This window comes from Sorex araneus, chromosome 2 (assembly GCF_027595985.1).
Source record: "Sorex araneus isolate mSorAra2 chromosome 2, mSorAra2.pri, whole genome shotgun sequence".
In the NCBI taxonomy this organism is placed as follows: domain Eukaryota; kingdom Metazoa; phylum Chordata; class Mammalia; order Eulipotyphla; family Soricidae; genus Sorex; species Sorex araneus.
The window spans coordinates 4,060,782-4,081,597 of NC_073303.1; the positions used below are offsets into that span (position 1 = coordinate 4,060,782).

Sequence of the window (20,816 nt, forward strand, 5' to 3'; positions counted from 1 at the left end):
CCCACTGAGCTTGCAGTTACACAATCTCTGAAATCCTGTCGTCTTTCCTAACAGAGTTCACCGATTCAAAACACACTGGCCCTGCTCGCAGTGTTGTCATGGTTCACCCACCGGTCGCCAAACAAAACAAATAGGAGAAGAGGGGAAATGTCACCCTCTCAAAACGACATCTCGAGCACTTGGATGGGTGAGCGTCTCTTCCAGGGGAAAGAAAAGCAAAGTGGCGGTGGCTTCTGGGGCAGGAGAGAGCCCGAGGAGACACACGCGTCCAGCGGCATTAGATCCCAGCCCTAGACACACCGAAAGGTACACAGCGAGGGGAGTCCTGATGCTTCCCATTGGACCGAGAAAACAGCAAGGAAGTCCCACTGACCCCGGACAGGGAGCACAGAGGTGGGGGAGTCCACTCGGGATGAGACCCCTCCTGGAAAAACCTGCGCCCCCCCCCCCCACCCCGCAAGCCCTGTCTGCCGGAGCTACGTGGCGTCTCCAGCCCTTTCCTCTGAGCACAGAGGAGCTTGCGGTTGGACCTTTCTTCCCTGAGACACGAGACAGGACCCGGTGCCCACGGGCCACTGCCGCCAGAGGCCAAGACTCCAACGCACAGTTTCCATCTGCATGTACGACGTGATGGGTGACAGAGGCCAGTGACGTCCGTGTAAACACAAGCTTCGGTCAACGTACACAGTGTCCATCAGCCAGGACCGTTCTCCCCCAGGGCCCCCCAACACCCTGGGCTTCTTTTGGAGTGAGCTCCATGGCCAGTTCTCTCGGGGCCGTTGCTAGCGGTTATGCACAAGGGCTGAGGTTGTGCAGAGGGCTGGAACCGAGGTGCCCGTTTCTGAGGGCGGGGTTAGTGGTTCTTGTTAAAGTCAGGTACTTACAATGACCAAAAAAAAAAAAAAATTAAAAATTTCCTGTCTCTTCCCTGTCAGTGGTTTTTCAGCCATGACTGGAGGGGCACACGGGGGCTGCAGAGAGCTCACGGCGCGGGGGGGCGGGGGAGACATTCAGTCAGGTGTGCGGGGCGGAGCCGGGGATCCAACTCGGAGCCTCCCCACTGGCCTCGGGCTCACAGAGCGGGTGCCCCATAGCTGGCCTACCGCATGCCCCAATGTTTTCTTTTTTTTCTTCTATTTTTTTTTTCCTTCAGGTGGTGGCAGGGACGGAAGCCAGGGCCGCGCAGAGGCGTGGCACACACCTTCCCGGGTCCCGCGTCACGCGTGCTCCAGGCTGACCACTCCATCGCCTACGTGCCCGTTTTCACTCTTGGATGGAGGAGTGACGGATGGATCTGTGATAATCCTCCGGGCTGCCGATGTGCTCCGGTAAGTCATAGCCTCGCAGGAAGTGTCCACTGTTCTGTTGCGCAAAATAATAGAGTTGTCTGGCGAGTAGAGGTTCGACCTGTAAGGAGAATTTGGGGAAAGACGTTACGAGACGCTCCTTTGTAACGTTCGGCCCTTGGCACGTTAAACAGCTCTCCGCAGCCGAGGGGACGTGAAGTCGTGCAAGGGTTAAAGCACTTGCCTTGCATGCGGCCAACCCCGGTTCAACTCCCTGTTCCAACTATGGCCCCCTGAGCACCCCCATGAGTCAACCTGAGCACTGAGCCAGGAGTAATCCCTGAGGACCACAGCTTGCAGACCCCTCAAAAAAAAAAACTGCAAAACAAACAAATAAACCTGAAGTGCTGAGGTGCTAGGTGCTATCACACATCAAAGCTTTCTGTCTGTGAAGCCCTCGGAGGAATTTTTTTTTTATGAGTTTCCACACACACCCGCCTGCCGAACACAATCGACTTCATTCTGAATTTTAACTGACAGGCCAGATGAGTCTCTGAAATCGGCTGCTGCTGGAAACGTCTGCATATCTGAGACTGAGGGGGACCAGGTAAAACCATTCCATGCAAAGGAAGTTGGAGCTGGTTTCCAGAGCAGCACAGACCCAGGGATTATTTCCCAGGAGTGCCGTTGTGACGGGGAGGAGGTGACTCCTGATCTCTGATTCCTCACCAGCCTAGATCATCTGCATGGATCCAGACCCAAGACAAGAAAAAGCCAAATTGAACAACCCCCAAACATCTCCCAGCAGGGCAAGGGAAGCTAATTGACCCCAGATCCATCTAGTGTGGGGATTAGTTGGGGTCACATTCACCAGTTTCAACTTTCAGCTTTTCCCGAGTCGGTGACAGCTAAGAAATAGCATGCCCTGTCCACCCATGGTGCTGGCCAAATGAAGGCTTTCTATTATTTTATACACAGTGGCCTAAGCATGACTCAGATGAATGAGCTGACACGAGTTACACAAAGAAGGAGCTGGCATCGACGAACACACGTGTGAGCGTTTCGTCTGCCACACAGGCACAACTTCAAGGATCTGGGCCGGAGTACCCCTACTTCCCGCTCTTGGAAGACCCTAAGAAGCATCTTGGCACTGAAGCTGATCACCAGCTTCCCAGAGTATTGGTTCATACCAAGTGGATCTGCTCATTTGACAATCCCAGCTGCTAACACTATGTCAATTATTTTATCAATAATGACATCAGTCACCGGAGAGAATCCAAGAGAAAGCTCTGAGGCCAACGGCTCCTTTTGTTGATTTGCTCTTGTTTTGACAGTCAGAAAAGGGAGGTTTTGTGTTTAAGCCTAGGTTGTGTTTTATTTCACAATAAAGCACCAGAGAGCACGAGATAGGGCTTTATTTAAAAGCTAGCACCTCATCCTAGGCTTATGTTATTCAATGGGTGATACATAAACAACTTAACCTAAATAATTTAACATTCTCAGAGCAGGCATTTGACCTGAATGTTGATATCCCTAGAAATTATCTTTCCTGTTACTGTGAGTCATACTGTTCCGTAAACTTGTTTTGTTGTTGTTGTTGTTTTGTTTTTGTCTTTTTGAATCATCTCCGGCAATGCTGAGGGGCTACTTCTAGTTCTGCACTCAGGAATTACTCCTGGCGTGCTCTGCCAGAGATTGAACCCGGGTCGACCACGTGCAAGGCAAACACCCTCCCAGCTGTACTATTGCTCCAGCCACCATCTGTAACCTTTGAAGTTATGCAACAAGGTGCAATATTCAACATAAAAGTTTAGGTAACAAAACTCTTTGTTTTCTATGATAAATGAGTGATTGACATTAGCTGTAGAAACCTCACTGTTTTTCACTTCTGGTTTTTTTGGGGGGAGGGGTTGGGGTACATCCAGTGATGCTCAGGGCTCATGCCTGGCTTTATGCTTATTCCTGCCAACATGTTTCTCGGCATTGCTGGGGACCGTGTGTAGTTCTGGGGATCGAACCAGGATTGACGGCATGCAAGGCCAGCACCGTAAGCCCTGGGTGACCTCTCCAGCCAGACCTTTTCTTTCCCTTCTGTGAAAAAGATACTTGCTCACTCCAGCTGAAGCCATCACAAACTCTGCTAGAAAAGATTACAAAGGTCCAATCTGCCTGAATTCCTCGAGAGATCTACCCTCTCCCAACTAACTGCTGGTTGTTGGTTTCTAATCACTAGATAATTTATGAAACTGCAAAATATAAAGGAGCTCAAAGACATCCGCAGGGAAGCTCCAATACTCAAGTCAAAAACTGCCTGCCCTTTGGGGGAGGGGAGGGGGTGCTTCCCCACAAGGGAAGATCGCCCTGCAGTGCTTCCAAGCAATATTAAATGTGGAGAGTTTGAAAGGTCAGCTTCAAGCATCAGTCCTTTCAAATTCCTATAAATTGGAAATGTGACAATTTCCAGGAAAAGTGGAAAAGAAGGGGTGGGTGGAGAGATTCAGAGGCTTGCCTGGCACTTGTCTGACCCTGGTTAAAATACCTGGCACCACACATGGTCCCCTGAGCATCGTCAGGGGTCACTCTTGATCACAGCCAGGACTAGCCCCTGAGCACCACTGGGTATGGCTCCAAAATCAAAGGGAAGAGAGGCGGGAAGGGGAGGAGAGGAGAAGAGAGGGGGGGAGAGAAGACAGAGGAGGGGAGGGGAGAGTAAGGAGAGGAGAGGAGGGGAGGGAAGAGGAGGGGAAGGGAGGGGAGGGGAGAAGAGAGGAAGGGAGGGGAGAGGAAAGGAGGGGAAGAGAGGGGAGGGGAGAGTAAGGAGAGGAAGGGAGGGAAGAGGAGGGGAAGGGAGGGGAGGGGAGAAGAGAGGAAGGGAGGGGAGAGGAGAGGAGGGGAAGAGAGGGGAGGGGAGAGGAGGGAGAGGAGAGAAGGGGAGGGGAGAAGAGGGGAGGGGAGAGGAGCCTGTGGGGCACTGTCTTCTCCCTCATTCCCACCCTGAGGCCCCCTATGGCTGACTCCTCACCTGCGCCGTGATGAGCTTCCGCTGCCTCTGGGGGTCCGGAAACTCCTCCCCGAAACACAGGGTGATCTGGAATCTCGGCAGGGCCCGGCCATGGTGGGCGAAGGCTTGCAGCTCTGCAGAGACCCCAGGAGAGGCACCGCGCTCAGAAACCATCACGACCCTCAGCTCTACGCAGGAAGCGCACACGCACACACACGCACACACACACAGACACACACACCATATGTGCACATACACAGACACACAGACACACACACCACACATGCACATACACAGACACACACACCACATACACAGACACACACCACACACTGACACACACACATGCACACACACCACACACACACTGACACTCACACGTGTGTGCACACATACACACACATGCACACACACACCACACTGACACTCACACATGTGCGCGTGCACACATACAGACACACAGACACACACACATGCACGCGTGCACAAGCACACAGACACGAGTGCGCGCACCCCCCACCCCCCCCAGACACACGCGCGCAAGACTGGTGACAGTCTGAAAGGGGAGCATGGGTGAATCCCCCCGAGGGCCTTAGCGCGGGCCCCGGGGGCCCCTGAGGGGGCTGCAGGCCTGGCCGAGGAAGACGCCTCCACCGGCCCTAGCACCGTGCAGGCTGCACCCAGCACCCGAGAGGGAAGGAAGGGGCGAGGAGGGCAGGGCGGGGCGGGAGCAGAGCAGAGCACAGTTCACGCAGGGGAGAAAGTCCCACCGAAAGCCATGGGTGCTGCAGAGACAGGGCGGGGCCAGCCCTCCTCCCGGCCCCCCAACTCCGCCGGGGCGATCCCTGAGCCCCGGAGCTGAGGTCAGGCTGCTGCCTCATCTGCAGAGCCCTGAGGCCCCGTGTGACTGAGAGCGAGGCCTCAGGCTGCACCCGGGACTGTCCCTCCAGGCCTGCCATCCCGGAGTGGGGCGACATCAAAGCTCCCCACCCTGGGGCACCCGGGCCTGGTTTCTCGCTAACTCACAGGCTTCCTGCTCCTCACTTCCTCCCGCTGCTGCTCCCAGAATTCAAACCTAACCGCCGCGAAGGTGCCCTCAGCGCCCAGGCCCGAGACGGCCCCTACACTGCTCACTGGTAGGGGTGGGCTGGCACGAGCCGGGAAGGGAAGGAAGCCCAGGGTCCGAGGCGGGTAGACAGGCCACGGTGTGGGGCCGGGGGAGGGGGGTGGGGACACGGGGTCCCTTCATGACTCAGAAGCCACCCGAGGCCTTTTGAGACGGGCCCGGTGCCTGGACCCACAGGCAGGAAGGGGCCAGCTCAGAGTCACAGCAGAGGGAGAAACCTCGAGTGACAGAAAGCACGTGCAGGTGACAGCGGGAGCCACCGGAATGTTCTAGATTCCCGAAACATGCACGACGGAAGCCCAGAGAGGCAAGTGACAAGCTCAGAGAGGACTGGTTGGAGCTCAGCCCCCCATGGCGTGTCCTTGCAAGATGCAGAGCCTCAGAGGGAGGATGTCCCCAGCCCAGAGCCCCCCACGCTTCCCCCAGGGGGCCTGAGGATCCCCCACAATTGCAGGGAAAGGGGGGCTGGGGTCCCTCTGCCTTTCTCAACCAGCCGCTGCCTGCAGGCTGGGGGCGTGCTGTAGGGACTGAGGCTCGGTTCTCCCTGTTCTCTTGAGCCCCTGGGGGGGCGTGGGCTTGTGGGGGGCTTGTGGGGGGCACCAAGAGAAAGTCTGGATGTGCTGAGATTTGGGCGACTAACCCCCCCCCCCCAAAGGCTGAGCCCAGCCACGGCGCTGGGACACAGAGGCTGCCCGGCTTCCCTGAGAGCACGGCGCGCGCGGGGGCAGCGTGCAGGGGAAGGAGGGGGCAGCCCTCCGCCCCCCGCCCCAAAACACAGTGTGGCTGTGTGAAGGGGGCGCTCAGCTAGGGGCAGGGGGGCGGCGGGAAGCAGCTTCCTCCCTCCGACAGGGAGCAGAATCAACCCCCGTGTTCCTGGGGACCTGAAGATGCAGGGTCTGCTCGGGACCTCGGCACAGCCCTGGCACCGCGGGGACAGCGACCTGCCGGGTCGCCTCACTTGCCCCTTTGCCGCCTGGGCACGAGGATCCGGCCGAGGCGCTCAGCCACGCTGCCCGAGGCGCATCTCCCTCGAGACAGCTGCCCGGACCCTCGACCTTGCGACCTCCAGGGAACCTCCCACGGGCGGGGCCCACCCGCAGAGAATGGGCCTAGGGCAGGTGAGCCAGACCGGAAGCCGAGAGGGAGGGGAGTGTGTGCCCAGCACCAGTAGATCCCGCCAGGAACCCCCAAGCACCCCGCTACACCCCGTGGGACCCTCTATCCTGGGCACAGAACAGCAGGAACACGCACCCCGCCTGACCACCACTGGTCCTCTCCCTCTCGCTGGGCAGGGATGACGCCCGTCTGAGCAGGGGTGGGGGGAGCTGACACTTGTTTGAGTGCGGATGGGGGAACCAACGCCTGTTTGAGCAGGGGTGAGGGGAGCCAATGCCTGTCTGAGCAGGGGTGGGGGTAGCTGACGCCTGTCTGAGCAGGGATGGGGGGAGTCGACGCCTATCTGAGCAGGGGTGAGGGAGTCGATGCCTGTCTGAGCAGGGGTGGGGGGAGCAGACGCCTGTCTGAGCAGGGGTGGGGGGGAGCTGACGCTTGTCTGAGCAGGGGTGGGGGGAGCAGACGCCTGTCTGAGCAGGGGTGGAGGGAACAGACGCCTGTCTGAGCAGGGGTGGGGGTAGCCGATGCCTGTCTGAGCAGGGGTGGGGGGAACAGACGCCTGTCTGAGCAGGGCTGGGGGGAGCAGACGCCTGTCTGAGCAGGGGTGGGGGGAGCAGACGCCTGTCTGAGCAGGGCTGGGGGGAGCAGACGCCTGTCTGAGCAGGGGTGGGGGGAGCAGACGCCTGTCTGAGCAGGAGTGGGGGGAGCAGACGCCTGTCTGAGCAGGAGTGGGGGGAGCAGACGCCTGTCTGAGCAGGGGTGGGGGGAGCAGACGCCTGTCTGAGCAGGGCTGGGGGGAGCAGACGCCTGTCTGAGCAGGGCTGGGGGGAGCAGACGCCTGTCTGAGCAGGGGTGGGGGGGAGCAGACGCCTGTCTGAGCAGGGGTGGGGGGAGCAGACGCCTGTCTGAGCAGGGCTGGGGGGAGCAGACGCCTGTCTGAGCAGGGGTGGGGGGAGCAGACGCCTGTCTGAGCAGGGGTGGGGGGAGCAGACGCCTGTCTGAGCAGGGCTGGGGGGAGCAGACGCCTGTCTGAGCAGGGGTGGGGGGAGCAGACGCCTGTCTGAGCAGGAGTGGGGGGAGCAGACGCCTGTCTGAGCAGGGGTGGGGGGAACAGACGCCTGTCTGAGCAGGGGTGGGGGGGGCAGACGCCTGTCTGAGCAGGGCTGGGGGGCCGACGCCGTGCGCGGGTACCTGAGAGGAACTGCTCCGTGTCGAAGAGCTTGCACGTCTGGTCCCTCTCCAGCTTGTTGGGCCGGTCCCCGCACAGGGCCAGGGGCCCGTCCCAGTAGATGCGGCTCTGGCACAGTCTCTTGGCGTAAAGGCCGTCGGGCGCCATCCACAGCACCACGCCCTTCTCCAGGTGGCTCAGCAGCTTCTCGATGTTCTTCCGGTGGCCGCTGTCCTCGGGGTAGGGGAAGAGCACCTGGTCCAGGTTGCCCGGCTCGAAGGCGTGGCTGTGCGAGATGCGGCAGCCCTCGGGGCTGCAGGTGGTCAGCTCCTTGACCAGGACGTCGCGGTAGTACAGGCAGATGTGCAGCCGGCAGTCTGCGGACGCGGAGCCCCCGTCAGCGTGCGGGACCAGCCCGGCCCACCCGAGGCCCACCCGAGCGCAGCGCATTCGTGGGGACTGGGGGCTCCCGGGCTATTCTGCTAGAACATTCGAAGTTGAGCCAGAGAGAAGCCAGAGGGGTCAGCGCCTGGCCTGGCATGTGACCAGCCCTGGTTAGATCCCCCAACATGGAATAGGGTCCCCTAGGCACCACCAGGGGTGACCGTGAGCACAGAGCCAGGAGAGAACCCTGGGCACCACCAGGAGTGAGCCCTGAGCACAAAGTCTGGAGTGAGCCCTGAGCTCAGAGCCAGGAGTGAGCCCTGAGCACAGAGCCGAGAGTGAGCCCTGAGCACAGAGCCAGGAGTGAGCTCTGAGCACAGAGCCAGGAGTCAGCCCTGAGCACAAAGCCGGGAGTGAGCCCTGAGCTCAGAGCCGGGAGTGAGCCCTGAGCACAAAGTCGAGAATTAGCCCTGAGCACAGAGCCTGGAGTCAGCCCTGAGCACAGAGCTGGGAATTAGCCCTGAGCACAGAGCCAGGAGTGAGCCCTGAGCACAGAGTCAGGAGTGATCCCTGAGCACCCCCAGGACTGATCCCTGAGCACAGAGGTAGGAGTAAGCCCTGAATGCCACTGGTGAGGTTCTCTACCTCCAAATTAAATAAAAAGTAAAAATATTAGGGGCAGGTGAGTCTAAGACACACTGTTCCCCCTGATCTCCCTTCTGGAGAGTCACAGAGACTGAGAGGTACCAGGAAAGTGGACACTCCCTAGACAGCAGGTCACCCCGCATTTAGAGCACCATGAACTTGGGGAGAGGGTGGAGGGGTGGAGGAGACGCAATGGAGGGGTGGAGGAGACGCAAGTTTTCACCAGCTTCCTGAAGAGTACCAGGACGCCACCATGAAGAACTTTCTATACTCAGTTTTAGGGATTTGGTTTTGGTGGCGATGACATTTTTGTCTAAAATACCAAGTCATGAGCAAGAAGGCATGGCACAGGTGAACTGCATCACGGAGAAAGCAAACCCTAGGTTGAACTTCTACTCGCAAGGAAAAGAAAAGAAGAGAAGAGAAGAGAAGAGAAGAGAGGAGAGGAGAGGGGAGGGGAGGGGAGGGAGAGGGGAGGGGAGGGGAGAGGGGAGGGGAGGGGAGGGGAGAGGGGAGGGGAGGGGAGAGGGGAGGGGAGGGGAGGGGAGGGGAGGGGAGAGGGGAGGGGAGGGGAGGGGAGGGGAGGGGAGAGGAGGGGAGGGGTGAGGGGAGAGGAGAGGGAGGGAGAGGAGAGGAGAGGAGAGGAGGGGAGAGGGGAGAGGAGAGGAGAGGAGAGGAGGGGAGAGGAGAGGAGAGGAGAGGAGAGGAGAAGAGAAAAAGAATGGGGTTTGGAAAGAAAAACCAAAAAAAAAAAAGAAGCCAAGTAAGTACAGCACACATTGGAAATCACCTTAAAATCTCCATATGATGTCAGTTTTGTTTTTTTTTTAAATTATCTACTTGCAAGGCACACAGAAGGAAACTATGTTATTCTCGTTTTTGCTCGTCTGGCTTTTAAATTCATTTTCAACACTCAGTACTACTTGAAAATAACTGAACTCACATGGAAAGAAAGCAATCAGAGGAGGGACAAATATGATGCTGAGAGCAAAGCCATTGCCTAAGGTGCTTGCCTGGCACGTGGCTGACCTGGGTTTGATCCCGGGCACCACACAGGGTGCCCCAGTAGTGCCCGGAGTGATCGCTGAGCCCGAGCCGGGAGAAAGCCCCGAGCACAGCTGGGCGGGGCTCCGCAAAACAAACCAAAGAAAGGTCAAGTCAGCTGGAATCCCGAGGGCTTTTGGTGTAAGTTGGTGAATAATCGCCGCAGTGCCTTGACAAACAACAATCGAGATGAAGTCACTTTGGAAACACTGCAAATCGCAAGGTCTTCTTAAGAATATGATCCATTTGGTATCAGCCTTGTGGAGACACAGTGTCTCCCTACTGGGCACGGTGTGGGATTTCAGGAAAAAAGGGGAGCTGCAATTCTCGAATAAATGTACTTGGGGTGGAATACTCATCTCTATCACTCATCCAAGAAAGAAAGAAAGAAAGAAAGAAAGAAAGAAGGATGGAGGAAGAAGAAGAAGAAGAAGAAGAAGAAGGAGGAGGAGGAGGAGGGAGGAGGAGGAGGAGGAGGAGGAGGAGAAGAAGAAGAAGAAGAAGAAGAAGAGGAAGAAGAAGGAAGAAGAAGAAGAAGGAAGAAGAAGAAGAGAAGGAAGAAGAAGAGGAAGGAAGAAGAGAGGAAGGAGGGAAGAAAGGATGAAGGAAGGAAAAGAAAGAAAAGAAAGGAAGGAAGGAAGAAAGAAGAGCGGAGAGTGAGAGAGAGAGAGAGAGAGAGAGAGAGCCCAAAGCGTCCTATTTCTCAGTGACATGTGCTGCAGCTGAAAGAAGCCACCACATGGTCCCTGGCCGAGCTCAGGTGGCAAACCCAGGCATGAGAGCACATGGCTCACCCCGGGGGTGCCCAGGGGATGTGATTCTTGGGGCAGGTTTCATTTCATCAAATGTCATCAGAAATCACAAGATCACAGTGCTATAAATAGCTGCCGATTTCCTACTCGGGCACCCACACAGTCTTAGGTACGCAGGACGGGGGCGTACGAGCTTCTCAAAACAAACACCAGCCCCGGCTACTCGGAACTTCTCCCCCCCACCACCACCCTTTGAAGAGCATCGAAGAAAACAGGCAGCGAGTCCCCGTCTCATTCAGAACCTCACACAGCAGAGCTGAGCGGGCTGGTGCCAGTCCCCAGAGCCTTGAGGACTTCAGCGACTACATTCTATCATTGATCTTCAGGAGCGAAACTTAGATTTTTTTAAGGTGAGATCATCCACCTGCATTTCTAATAAAAACACAGATCTCATCTGTTAAAAAGCCACGATCGAAAACACAAAGCAAACGAAATACTCCTGCACCCCTTACGTTCAGCAAGCCTCGGGGTTTGCCTTCTTTGAAACAGACGGGACCCTGGGCTGCTTTCAGACACAGAACTGGGACCCACGTGGGTCGCCAAGACCTGGCCACGCTCAGAGGACCCTGGAGCGTCTGTCTCGAGGCAGATGAATGATAGGAAGAGAAAGGAGCCCTGCCCAGAGGACCCCCAGAATGAAGAACCTCCCCCGACGCCCTGCCTGGCTAAGCTACGGGGGTCCACTTAGCAAACCGAGATGCCGGGGAGCGGCTTCTGAAGGAAACGGCCCTCCCTGCAAGGACCCTGGCGGGGACCACCGAGGCAGAGCCAGGCAGAGGCCACAGGCTCTCCTCAAAGCAGCCTTGCCCTTGGCCTGAGCAGCACATGGCGGGGGGGTGGGGGGTGGGCTCGGTGCCGTCTATATTATGAAGGGTCCCAGGTGGCTGGGGGGGTGGCCGCCCCTCCGGTACCCACAGATATGCCCCTGACCACCCCTGACGCGCCCCCAAAGGCCGGCCTGCTGTGGGTGCCCCGGGCCCGGCTGCACTCACCTGAGAGAGCCAAGGCTTCAGCCGACCTTATGCTTGGCTCGACGGGGAGTCCGGGCGCCTGGGACTCCCGGCGGGGCACAAGCATAAAAGGTGCCTGTCACCTGGCAACCTGCATTTGCAAAGAAGAGTCAGGAAGGTGTCTAGGCGGGAGCTTGTCCCGATGCTGACGCGCCGAGGCCCGGCCGGGACGTTGCCTTTCTTGGGGGCTGTCCCGGGGTGGGGGGAGCGCCAGCCCTGGGAGGGGAGGGGTCTGGGTCCTTGAAACCTGACTGCTGGTCTCCCCAGGAGGTGAACACAGGCTGAAGTGCAGTGGGAGAACCAGGGCCCAAGGAGGCAGGAGAGAAAACAGGCAGCGAGCTCGAACCCACAAAGATCACCCTCTATAACTTCCTTCCTTCCTTCCTTGTCTCTCCTTCCCTCCTTTCCTTCCTTCCTTCCTCTTCCTTCCTTCCTTCCTTCCTTCCTTCCTTCCTTCCTTCCTTCCTTCCTTCCTTCCTTCCTCCCTCCCTCCTCCCTCTTTCCCTCTCTCCCTCCTTCCTTACCTCCTTCCCTCCTTTCCTTCCTTGTCTCCTTCCCTCCTTTCCCTTCCTTACCTCCTTCCCTCCTTTCCTTCCTTGTCTCCTTCCCTCCTTCCCTTCCTTGTCTCCTTCCCTCCTTTCCTTCCTTGCCCTCCTTCCCTCCCTCCTTTCTTTCAGGTGAATTTATGCCTTCATTCTCTGACACAGTTACCCATGTGTGTGTTGACAGCAATCGAGAGTCACCCTCCCAGCAAACGTCAGTACACTATAGCACTGCTGATTCTGTCCTCATGCTGCACCTTCGATTATCCAGAACTTACCCACCCACTAATTGCACCCTTTTCCCCTGTGACCAACATCCCTCCTCCATATCTATTTGCAAAGAAAAGGTGCCCCAGAGAGATGGTGAATGAGCTCTGTTCACAACGCAAGTCCATACCGAGTCTCCATGAGAGCCGACACCAAATAACCCCAGCCAAAAGTTACAGACACAAAGACCAACAATATCAATAACCCATCCAGCTTCTGGGCTTTGGGGTGAATCCAATCAAGAATGCAGAGGACATGGAAAATGTACTGTGTAACTGAGAGAGGGGGAGAGAGAGAGAGAGACGAGAGAGAGGAGAGAGAGAGAGGGAGAGACAGAGGGAGAGAGAGAGGAGAGAGAGAGAGGGAGAGAGAGGGAGGGAGGGAGGAGAGAGAGAGAGGGAGAGAGAGAGAGGGAGAGAGAGAGAGAGAGGGAGAGAGAGAGGGAGGGAAGGAAAGAGAGGGAGAGAGAGAGGGAGGGAGGGAGAGAGAGAGAGGGAGAGAGAGAGAGGGAGAGAGAGAGAGAGGGAGGGAGGGAGAGAGAGAGGGAGAGAGAGAGAGAGAACACATAACAGGTCCCAGACCACCTCATCTAGTGTCATGTATATATCAAATATGTCTGCCCAGCCCATGTGTTGTGTTGTTTAGGGGCACAAGGTACTAGAGCTCGAACCCCAGGGTCTCATACGTGCAAGGGACATATTTCTCACCGAGCTACATTCCCAGCCTAATTTTTGCACAATTCTAGGCATCTTCCTCCCTTCCTCAGGCCATTAGTTCAAAAGCCCTGCGGTATGGGACAGAGGTCGGAATTTTAGAACCTCCTTAGCCCTGATTAATCAATCAGCTGTGATTGATTATGCTATGATCTGGGGAGCCGAGCTGCAGGTCACTCCAGAAAGACCATCACTCAGGGCAGGCCTGAGTCATTGCAAAACCTTGGTCACTCATTCACTCGGTTGATAGATGCAGTAATGGTTGGTCACCAATACCACCAGCCAAGAGGGGCCTGAACCTGACCAGAGAGGGGAAGCAATCACCTTGGGAAAGAGCATGTGCTCCTAGAACATTCCAGCGGCCGTGGGTGTTGCTCAGCTTCGGGATTCTGTGTCTAAGTAACTGATGCAAACGTGCTAAAAGCTTGGGTTCTGTTGTGTTGAACACAACATGTGCCGTTTCTCTGCACTTAGCCAATGAGTGTTTCAGCTGACTGGGAAGTCTGAGACTTCCCACAGGCCCGGGACCCCATGAACCCAGGATGAGAAGAGTTCCTTCGGATCCTGCATCAGCTTCTGGAACCTTCTAGTGTGTCTTTCCCTAGCACTTGTCCGTTCCTTTCTTACCATCACCTCTAACCCCGAATAATTGCAAGGGGCCCCATGGGTTATGAACTCAAGAATGCCCCCGGTGTCTCTTGGGGGCAGCGTTCGGACAGCCTGGAAGTTCCCTTATCAGAGATACATAGACAGCAGCCGCCCAGGGAGATGAAAGAGCTTTGATCAATATTAAGGACCGATCCAGGAGGGAGAGCTGCCCGAATGCATGAGTGTGGGCCCAAGATTCAAAATAAAGCATCGGACAGAAAGACAGAAAATGTCAAGTAACGGGGAACAATGAGTTACTGTGAAACCGTTCTGGCATTGTGAGGAGGGCTGAGAGAGCTGCTCTATCACACAGACGACTGGAGAAAGAGCGTGTCCACTGGACACCCCCAAAGTAGAGAGGGCTGGGCTTTGAACTGAGGGGCAGTTGGCACGGAACCCCAAGTCTGGCTTTGGTGGGTAACTTTGAATATATTTCAACCATCCCATAAGCTCTGCAAAAACCCTGGGGTGGTCACTGGCTGCCTGGCCTGCTCTCTGGGGCGTGTCCGTGTCCCGAGGTGTATCCCTAGTCCTTGGCCATCCCAGGGGGCCTGAGCACCTTCCCTGGCTGCACGTGAGTCTCTCAAAGCTCAGAGGGGCGCTGACAAGTGGGAAACGGCTATGCGGAAGCCCAGCAGGACCCGCTCGGTGAGCCCGAGGCAGGAGAACTCTGTAGGGGGCGGGGGCGGAGGGGACGCCATGCCAGCACGCTCCTTACCATTTTCACAAGGGGGGGCCTTGCCAGGGGGTGACCTCGGGGTCCAAACATGGGGCACTGATAGGAGATTTCGGGGTGTGACTGGTCGGGGACATACTCCCTCCAGCTCCGCTCGTGGGGCGCCATGACGTAGTTTGAGACCTGCTAGAGAAACACAGAGGTGGCGCTCAGTAAGAGACGCACAGGAAGACGGGGAGAAGGGGGAAGCGCAGGTGGTCACAGGTGTGCATGCACACACATGAACACATGCACACCCAGACACACACGCGCACACACCCAGACACACGCACTACACAGACACACAAGCATACACAGGCACACAGAGGAACACACGTGCATACATGCACATGCATAGACACACACGCACACCACACACGCATGCGCGCGCGCACACACACACACACACACACACAATTCTTTTACTCCTTCCTCAACTTCCCAGGAAGTCTCTTGTTTGGCTGTTCGCCACATCACTTTATCCTGTGGAAATGGCTCTGGGGGTGAGTGGCTCTCATCACGTTAGGTGGAAAACAGCCTCCAAGGACAGAAAACGCACAATGGAGACAGTGTTCCGGAGACACGGTCAGTGCAACGCTTCATCATATGGTTAAGCCCGGCACCAGAAGGACGACGAGGAACTGTGCCTCCGTGGGCCCGCCAAAGGGAGGGGAACAGAGCCATAATTCACATCGGGAGAGACGGCGGGCGTCAGCTGCCCTGTGGTTTCACATGACGCGGCCCGGCGTCCACAAGCGGGCACTGGCACCGCCCGCTTCCCAGAGGACTTCAAATGGGTGGGAGAAGTCTGTCCCCACGGCTCCACGCCCCTCTGTAAAATCACCCCCCAGAGCAACATCCTGCGGCCCGGCCGTTTATTCCAAGAGATTTGGCTGGATGGTTCCGCTCCAAGCAGAACCGAAGCTCAGCTGGGTCTTGCCGGTGGGTTTTCCGAGCCGCGTGGCGCTCGCACCCCCCCCCCCCCCCCCCCCGCCGCCCTCGGAGCGGCCCCGCCGGCCTGCGCTGTACCTGAGCTGGGAGCGAGGAGTACGGGCTTGTCATGGCGTAGGCGTGGCTCATCGCCATCTGTGGCTCCTCCAGGCTGAGCTGCTTCGCGCCTACGGGTCCGGGCCAAAGGGAAAGGGCACGGTGTGAAAAAGGGAACTGACCTCATGAAGGAGCAAAACTTAGAAAAATACCTGAGGGTTTAATTCCTAGAATGCATAACGCCACGTCGGCACAGAAGGCGTCTCCCCAGCCCTCAGACTATATTCCCTGTTCAGGCCACGAAACTGGATCCGACTGGGGCACGACAGGGGGACCAAGTCAGGAAAGGCTGGTTCTGGGTACGCCGTGGCACAGGAGAGAACCATCCCCGGGGGTTGCTGCCAAGGCCATAGATACAGTCGGCTTAAAAATGCAGGTGCCCTGCCACAGGGGTGGGGTGGGGTGGGGGTGGTGGGAGGGATGCTGGGACCAATGGCGGTGGAGAATGGGCACGGGTGGAGGGATGGGTACTCGATCATTGTATGACTGAAACGCAAGCACGAAAGTTTGTGAGTCAGTCGCTGTACCTCACGGTGATTCACTGATAAAAAATTTTTTTAAAAAAATGCAGGTTCCCGGCACTCTGCTCTCGAGCTGAGCAGAAGGGTGGAAGGAAAGACTGCATTTTCCTCAGGAATCCAGCTTGCACGGGGCACTCTTGTGCTTTGTTTTTAATTCACACCAGGCCATGTTCTGTGCTTGGAGGGGACCTTGTGGGGCTGGGGAAGGAAGCCACCCCGGGCCTCCTGCATGAACTCAGCCAGCCGAGCTGCCTCCCACCTGGTAACAGCTGACTTGGAAATGACTAGACGCAGTAGCCCCCGTTGGGAGGTCGCGTGCTCCCCGCCACCCGGTGGGTATTCGTGAAAGTCTGACAGCTGAGTGGAACTGGCCCAGCCCTTGAAAGAACGAACACAGCCGTGGGCGCACACAAACATGCACACACAGACAAGCACACACCCACAGGTGTGTGTGCACACACAGAGGTCCAAACCCGGAGCCAGAAACGGTCCCAAACAAATACAAAAGAACTTCAACGTCTGACGCCAGAGCTCGGGGACTGGGCTGGAGAGACAGCACAGCGGGCTGGGCCCTTGCTTGGCACACAGCTGACTTGCTCCCCAGTGCCCCACTAAGGGCCCCCATGCCTGCCACGTGTGACCCCTGTGCAGGAGCCCCGAGTAAGCCTTGAGCCCTGCCAGTTGTGGTGACCCCCCCAAAAAAGCCCCCCGAACAACAGAACTTGGGCATGGAACTCCTTGCACGGGCACAAGAGACAAGAGGCAAGTGACGGCTGGCAAGCAAGGGGATCAAAAGGGTCCAAAGCACAGGAAGCGCTTGGGGAAGCCGCCGTCCTGCTGGGGTCCCACCTTTCTTGGCTCCCTCTGGAACAATCCGGTAGACCTTGTAGGGGTCGGAGATGTCCAGCTGGCTCCGGTCCACCAGCTCCTCAAAGTCGTTGCTCTTGTTCAAGGCGCACCTCAGGCGCGTCTTCCACGTGGGGGGGTCGGGCTTGTCTATGCCTTCTCGGAACTTGCCTTTAAATAGTGCCCACGCCTGGCGGGGTGCGAGGGGGAGAGAGGAAAGTGAAACCCCAGGTCTCTTCCAGACAGAAGCTGGGGAGGGTGGGGGGGTCTCTCAATCTCTCAAGGCAGGACCGGGAGCTTTGCTTCCCCTCCCAGCCTGAGAGCACCCCTGAGTGGCTCTGAACAATGGCAGGTATTTTTAAAAGCAGGTGGGGGGCATGGGGGAGAAGGGAAGCACCCCTGGAAAGACCCTTGTCGCCCGAGCCAGGGTGAAAAGGTAGGTCGGTGGTGGGACTGATCGGAGACAGGCACGTGGCTTGCCTTCCCCCGGGTCCCCACCTCCGCAGAGCACATCTGGACTCTGAGACTGAGGTCTGCCCTTGAGGAAGTCCCTGAGTCTCTCTGCCCACAGGTGGCGGGCTGGGTCCTGACGCGCGTAGTCTACTGGGTAAGTGAACACACTCATGGGACCACGGCTGTGATGGGGCTGGGCTGGGCTGGAACCACTCACAGAGAGAGGCCAGAACAGAGATCAGAGAGGAATGGGGGCAGCAGGGGGGAAGAAGGGAGGAAGGGAGGGGGAGAGAGAGAGAGAGAGAGAGAGAGAGAGTGAGAGAGGAGAGAGAGAGAGAGAGAGAGAGAGAGAGAGAGAGAGAGAGAGAGAGAGAGAGAGAGAGAGAGAGAGAGATATGCAGAGCTTCTCCGTGATGAAGAGACGCAGGCAGAGATCCAGAAAGCGGTTGAGCTGGAAATAGAGGAACCCACAAAAAAGCAGCAGCGCCGGACACCGGGGTCCCAGCCCCCAGCGCGCTGCGCCCCGGGGTGAAAAGGCTTGAAGGTCCCCAGCGCGAGCTCCGGATGCCCCGACCCGGTGGAGAAGTTGGGGACTCTCCACCGCTGGCCCTTGGTTGCTGGCGCGCCCCCTCCCCACATCCCCTCCCCCAGACACACACCCGGGCAGGCTCCCGTTCCCCGGGGGTCCCCTGAGCTGTGACCTTGAAGAGGGCCGCGTCCTCCTCGCGGTTGTAGTCCTGCTTGCCCGCGTGCTTCCAGGGGATGCGGAAGATGCTCTTCTCATCGTTCTCCCACACCAGCCCCGTGTACTTGCCGCTGTCGATCTGGTCGATGAGCCACTGGCGGAGTTTGCCGTTGCCGCAGCTCACCGCGCTCATGCCGAAGTCCCCGCCCCGGCAGCCGCCGCCGGCGCCCTCCAAGTTCATGCCCAGCGCGCCCGGGATCCGCCTGGCACTGCGGGGCACAAGCGTGACCGGCCTTCAGGACCCGCGCCCCCCGAGGACACCCCCCCGCCCCGCCTCGCCAAAGCACCCAGGCGCGCGCTTCCGAGTAGCCAAAGGCTCCCAGAGAGGAGGAGAGGGACCAGGACCGTTTCCCTCCGGGGGGCGCGCACAGGAACCTCCGCCAACTCCATCTCCCCCGCGCCCCCCCCCACCTACCCCAGGACTCTCGACCGCGCCCCTCCGCGTGCCCCGCGCTCCCCCGGGCCCAGCCCGCGCCCTCGCGCACAGCCCTCCGCGCCAGCCGACACCCCTCCAACTCTCCCTCCAGCGCCCCGCGCCTCCAAGCCCGTCCCGCAGCCCCGGGCCGCGCACGACCCCCTCCCCGGCCAGGCCACTTTTTGCCTGCTCGCCCGCGCCCCCAAGGATCTGGCACGCAGGCTCCAGGCCAACAGCGCCTCGGCATCCCCTCCGGACGCTGCCACCGCGCGCCCGCACGAGTTGCTACCTAGAACCTTCCGTCCCTGTCCCTCCAGCTGGACGGGGCGCCGGGGGTCCAGCGGGACGGGGCGCAGGGCGCCCAGATGGACGGGGCGCAGGGAGCCCAACTGGACAGGGCGTAAGGGGCCAACTGGACGGGGCGCAGGGGGCCAAGTGGACGGGGCGCAGGGGGTCCAGCTGGACGGGACTCAGGGGGTCCAGCTGGACGGGGCGCAGGGACTCCCTGGAGTCACCAGCGCGAGGCGGCGATTAGCTGGAACCCGCAGCTCCCCCTCTCCGCCGCGCGCCGGCCGAGCCACGCGCCCCGGGAGGCTGAGGTTCTTGGTCAGAGGGTGCTCCCTACCCCACACCCCACCCCCACCCCAGCGCTGCCTCCCCAAGAGCGTTTCTTTGGAGACGCCGCCGCGGCCACTCCAGAGGCTGCTGACAGCCGCCTGGTCCCCTTCGGGCCAGCGCGTGACCTCCCGCCGGCAAGGGCCGGACGACGCTCGGGGCGGTGGGAGCCGGGCGCCCGGGGGCGCGGGGGCGCAGGGAACCGGCGCCGAGCCCTGCGCCCTGGGTGGCGGGGGGAGTCGGGGGACCCTCCCGGGCCAGGCTCGCTCTCGCTTCCCAAGCTAAGGAGGGAGGGTCCCCCACGCCGCTACCCAGCTGGAGGTGACTCCGGGGGTCTCCCCGGGGCTCGGCCCCGCCAGCCTTCCCTCGGAGCCGCGGTCCCACCCTCGCCTTACCTAGCCCCCGACTTGGAGCCGAGGCTGCGGTGGGTCCCAAGTTCAAGTGGTGAAACTAAGACGCCGGTGCTGGGAAAGAGGAACTTATAAAGCTCAAAAGCCGCGCTGGGGGCGGGGCCGGGGCGGGCCGGGGGCGGGGCCGCCGCGCTCCACTGGGCCGGGGGCGGGCCCGGGGCGGGGCCGGGGCGTGGTTGGGGCGGAGCCAGCTGCCGCCCGGCGTGCTCGGCCCGGGGCGAGCTCTGCTCCTGCCCAGCGCGCCTCCGTCCTCGGACCCTCTCGGTTTCCTGCCACGGGCGGGGCGCGAACTAGAGAGGCCGGTGGATAGCAAATAGCTCAACGACAGTTTATTGCGGGAAGTGGGGTGGGGTGATGGGGGTGAGGTGGCGTGCAGAAGCGGGAATCCGATGCGGAGGGGACCCACTTGCTCGCACAGAAAACTTAAGACGGGAGGGATAGTGCAAATGCAAGAGAGCTCTGGAGCGCGGGGAGAAGGCACTGCGCTGTCTCCAAGCACGCCAACCGCCACCCCCCAGGCCCCAACACACACACACACACACACACACACACACACACACACACACACACACACACACACACACACACACACCACCCGCGCGGGGTTTGCAGAACTAGCATGCACTTGAAAGAGAAAGGAACCAACCAGCTCCCTTGGACCAATCCAAACGCCCCTCAGATGCAACCCATGGATTAGAAACGCCCTCATAACGTTGCATCCCTTAACCCAGTGAACCTCGGGGTGACTCCCATGGATGGACAATGCAGAGACCCCAAAGTTTCAACAGGAAGGAGTGTGGTGGGGGAGCAGGGATGCCCAAGTACCTAAGTGCCCCCTTCAGTTCACCTTAAAACAACATCTTTCTCAACCTGGCACCTCCGGGGGTCCAGAACCATCCAAGTCCTCCTTCTTGTTAATTTCCCTAGTCAGCCTTCATAGCAAAATCACCCCAGAGCTCCGACCCGCCAGACTTTCACCAGGTGAAAGTTTCATCCTGATGCTCCCACTGTGTTTAAGCACTTAGCAATCCAGGTAAACCGTCAAGACCACGAGAGGGTTTCTCTATGATTTGAGACCAACGAACACCAGCCGAGGTCAACTCGCAAGGTCTGAAAACCTCGTAAGGTCACATGATCTCACTTCTCAAGGTGCCTTACCCAAAGGAAAAACTGAAGTGTGGGCTGGAGCAAAAAGCAGGCAGTGGGGCCCGGGGCCCAGGGGCTTGGGCCTTGCCTTTCCTACAAACGACAGACTTTCTCAGAAACTAACGTGACACTTGTTTTTAATTG

At 58.7% G+C, this 20,816-nt stretch overlaps 1 protein-coding gene across 1 annotated transcript; it reads right to left on the minus strand.

Annotated features, from left to right (window-relative positions):
* Positions 1-960: 960 nt before the first annotated feature.
* Positions 961-19,547, minus strand: IRF4 (interferon regulatory factor 4). The gene is given in 11 exon segments (XM_055127897.1): positions 961-1,407; positions 4,309-4,421; positions 7,718-8,071; positions 11,572-11,638; positions 11,640-11,680; positions 14,478-14,505; positions 14,508-14,618; positions 15,504-15,592; positions 16,892-17,078; positions 18,043-18,295; positions 19,512-19,547. Coding segments are annotated over 10 exon segments (1,359 nt in total). The 5' UTR covers positions 18,268-18,295; positions 19,512-19,547; the 3' UTR covers positions 961-1,263.
* Positions 19,548-20,816: the final 1,269 nt, after the last annotated feature.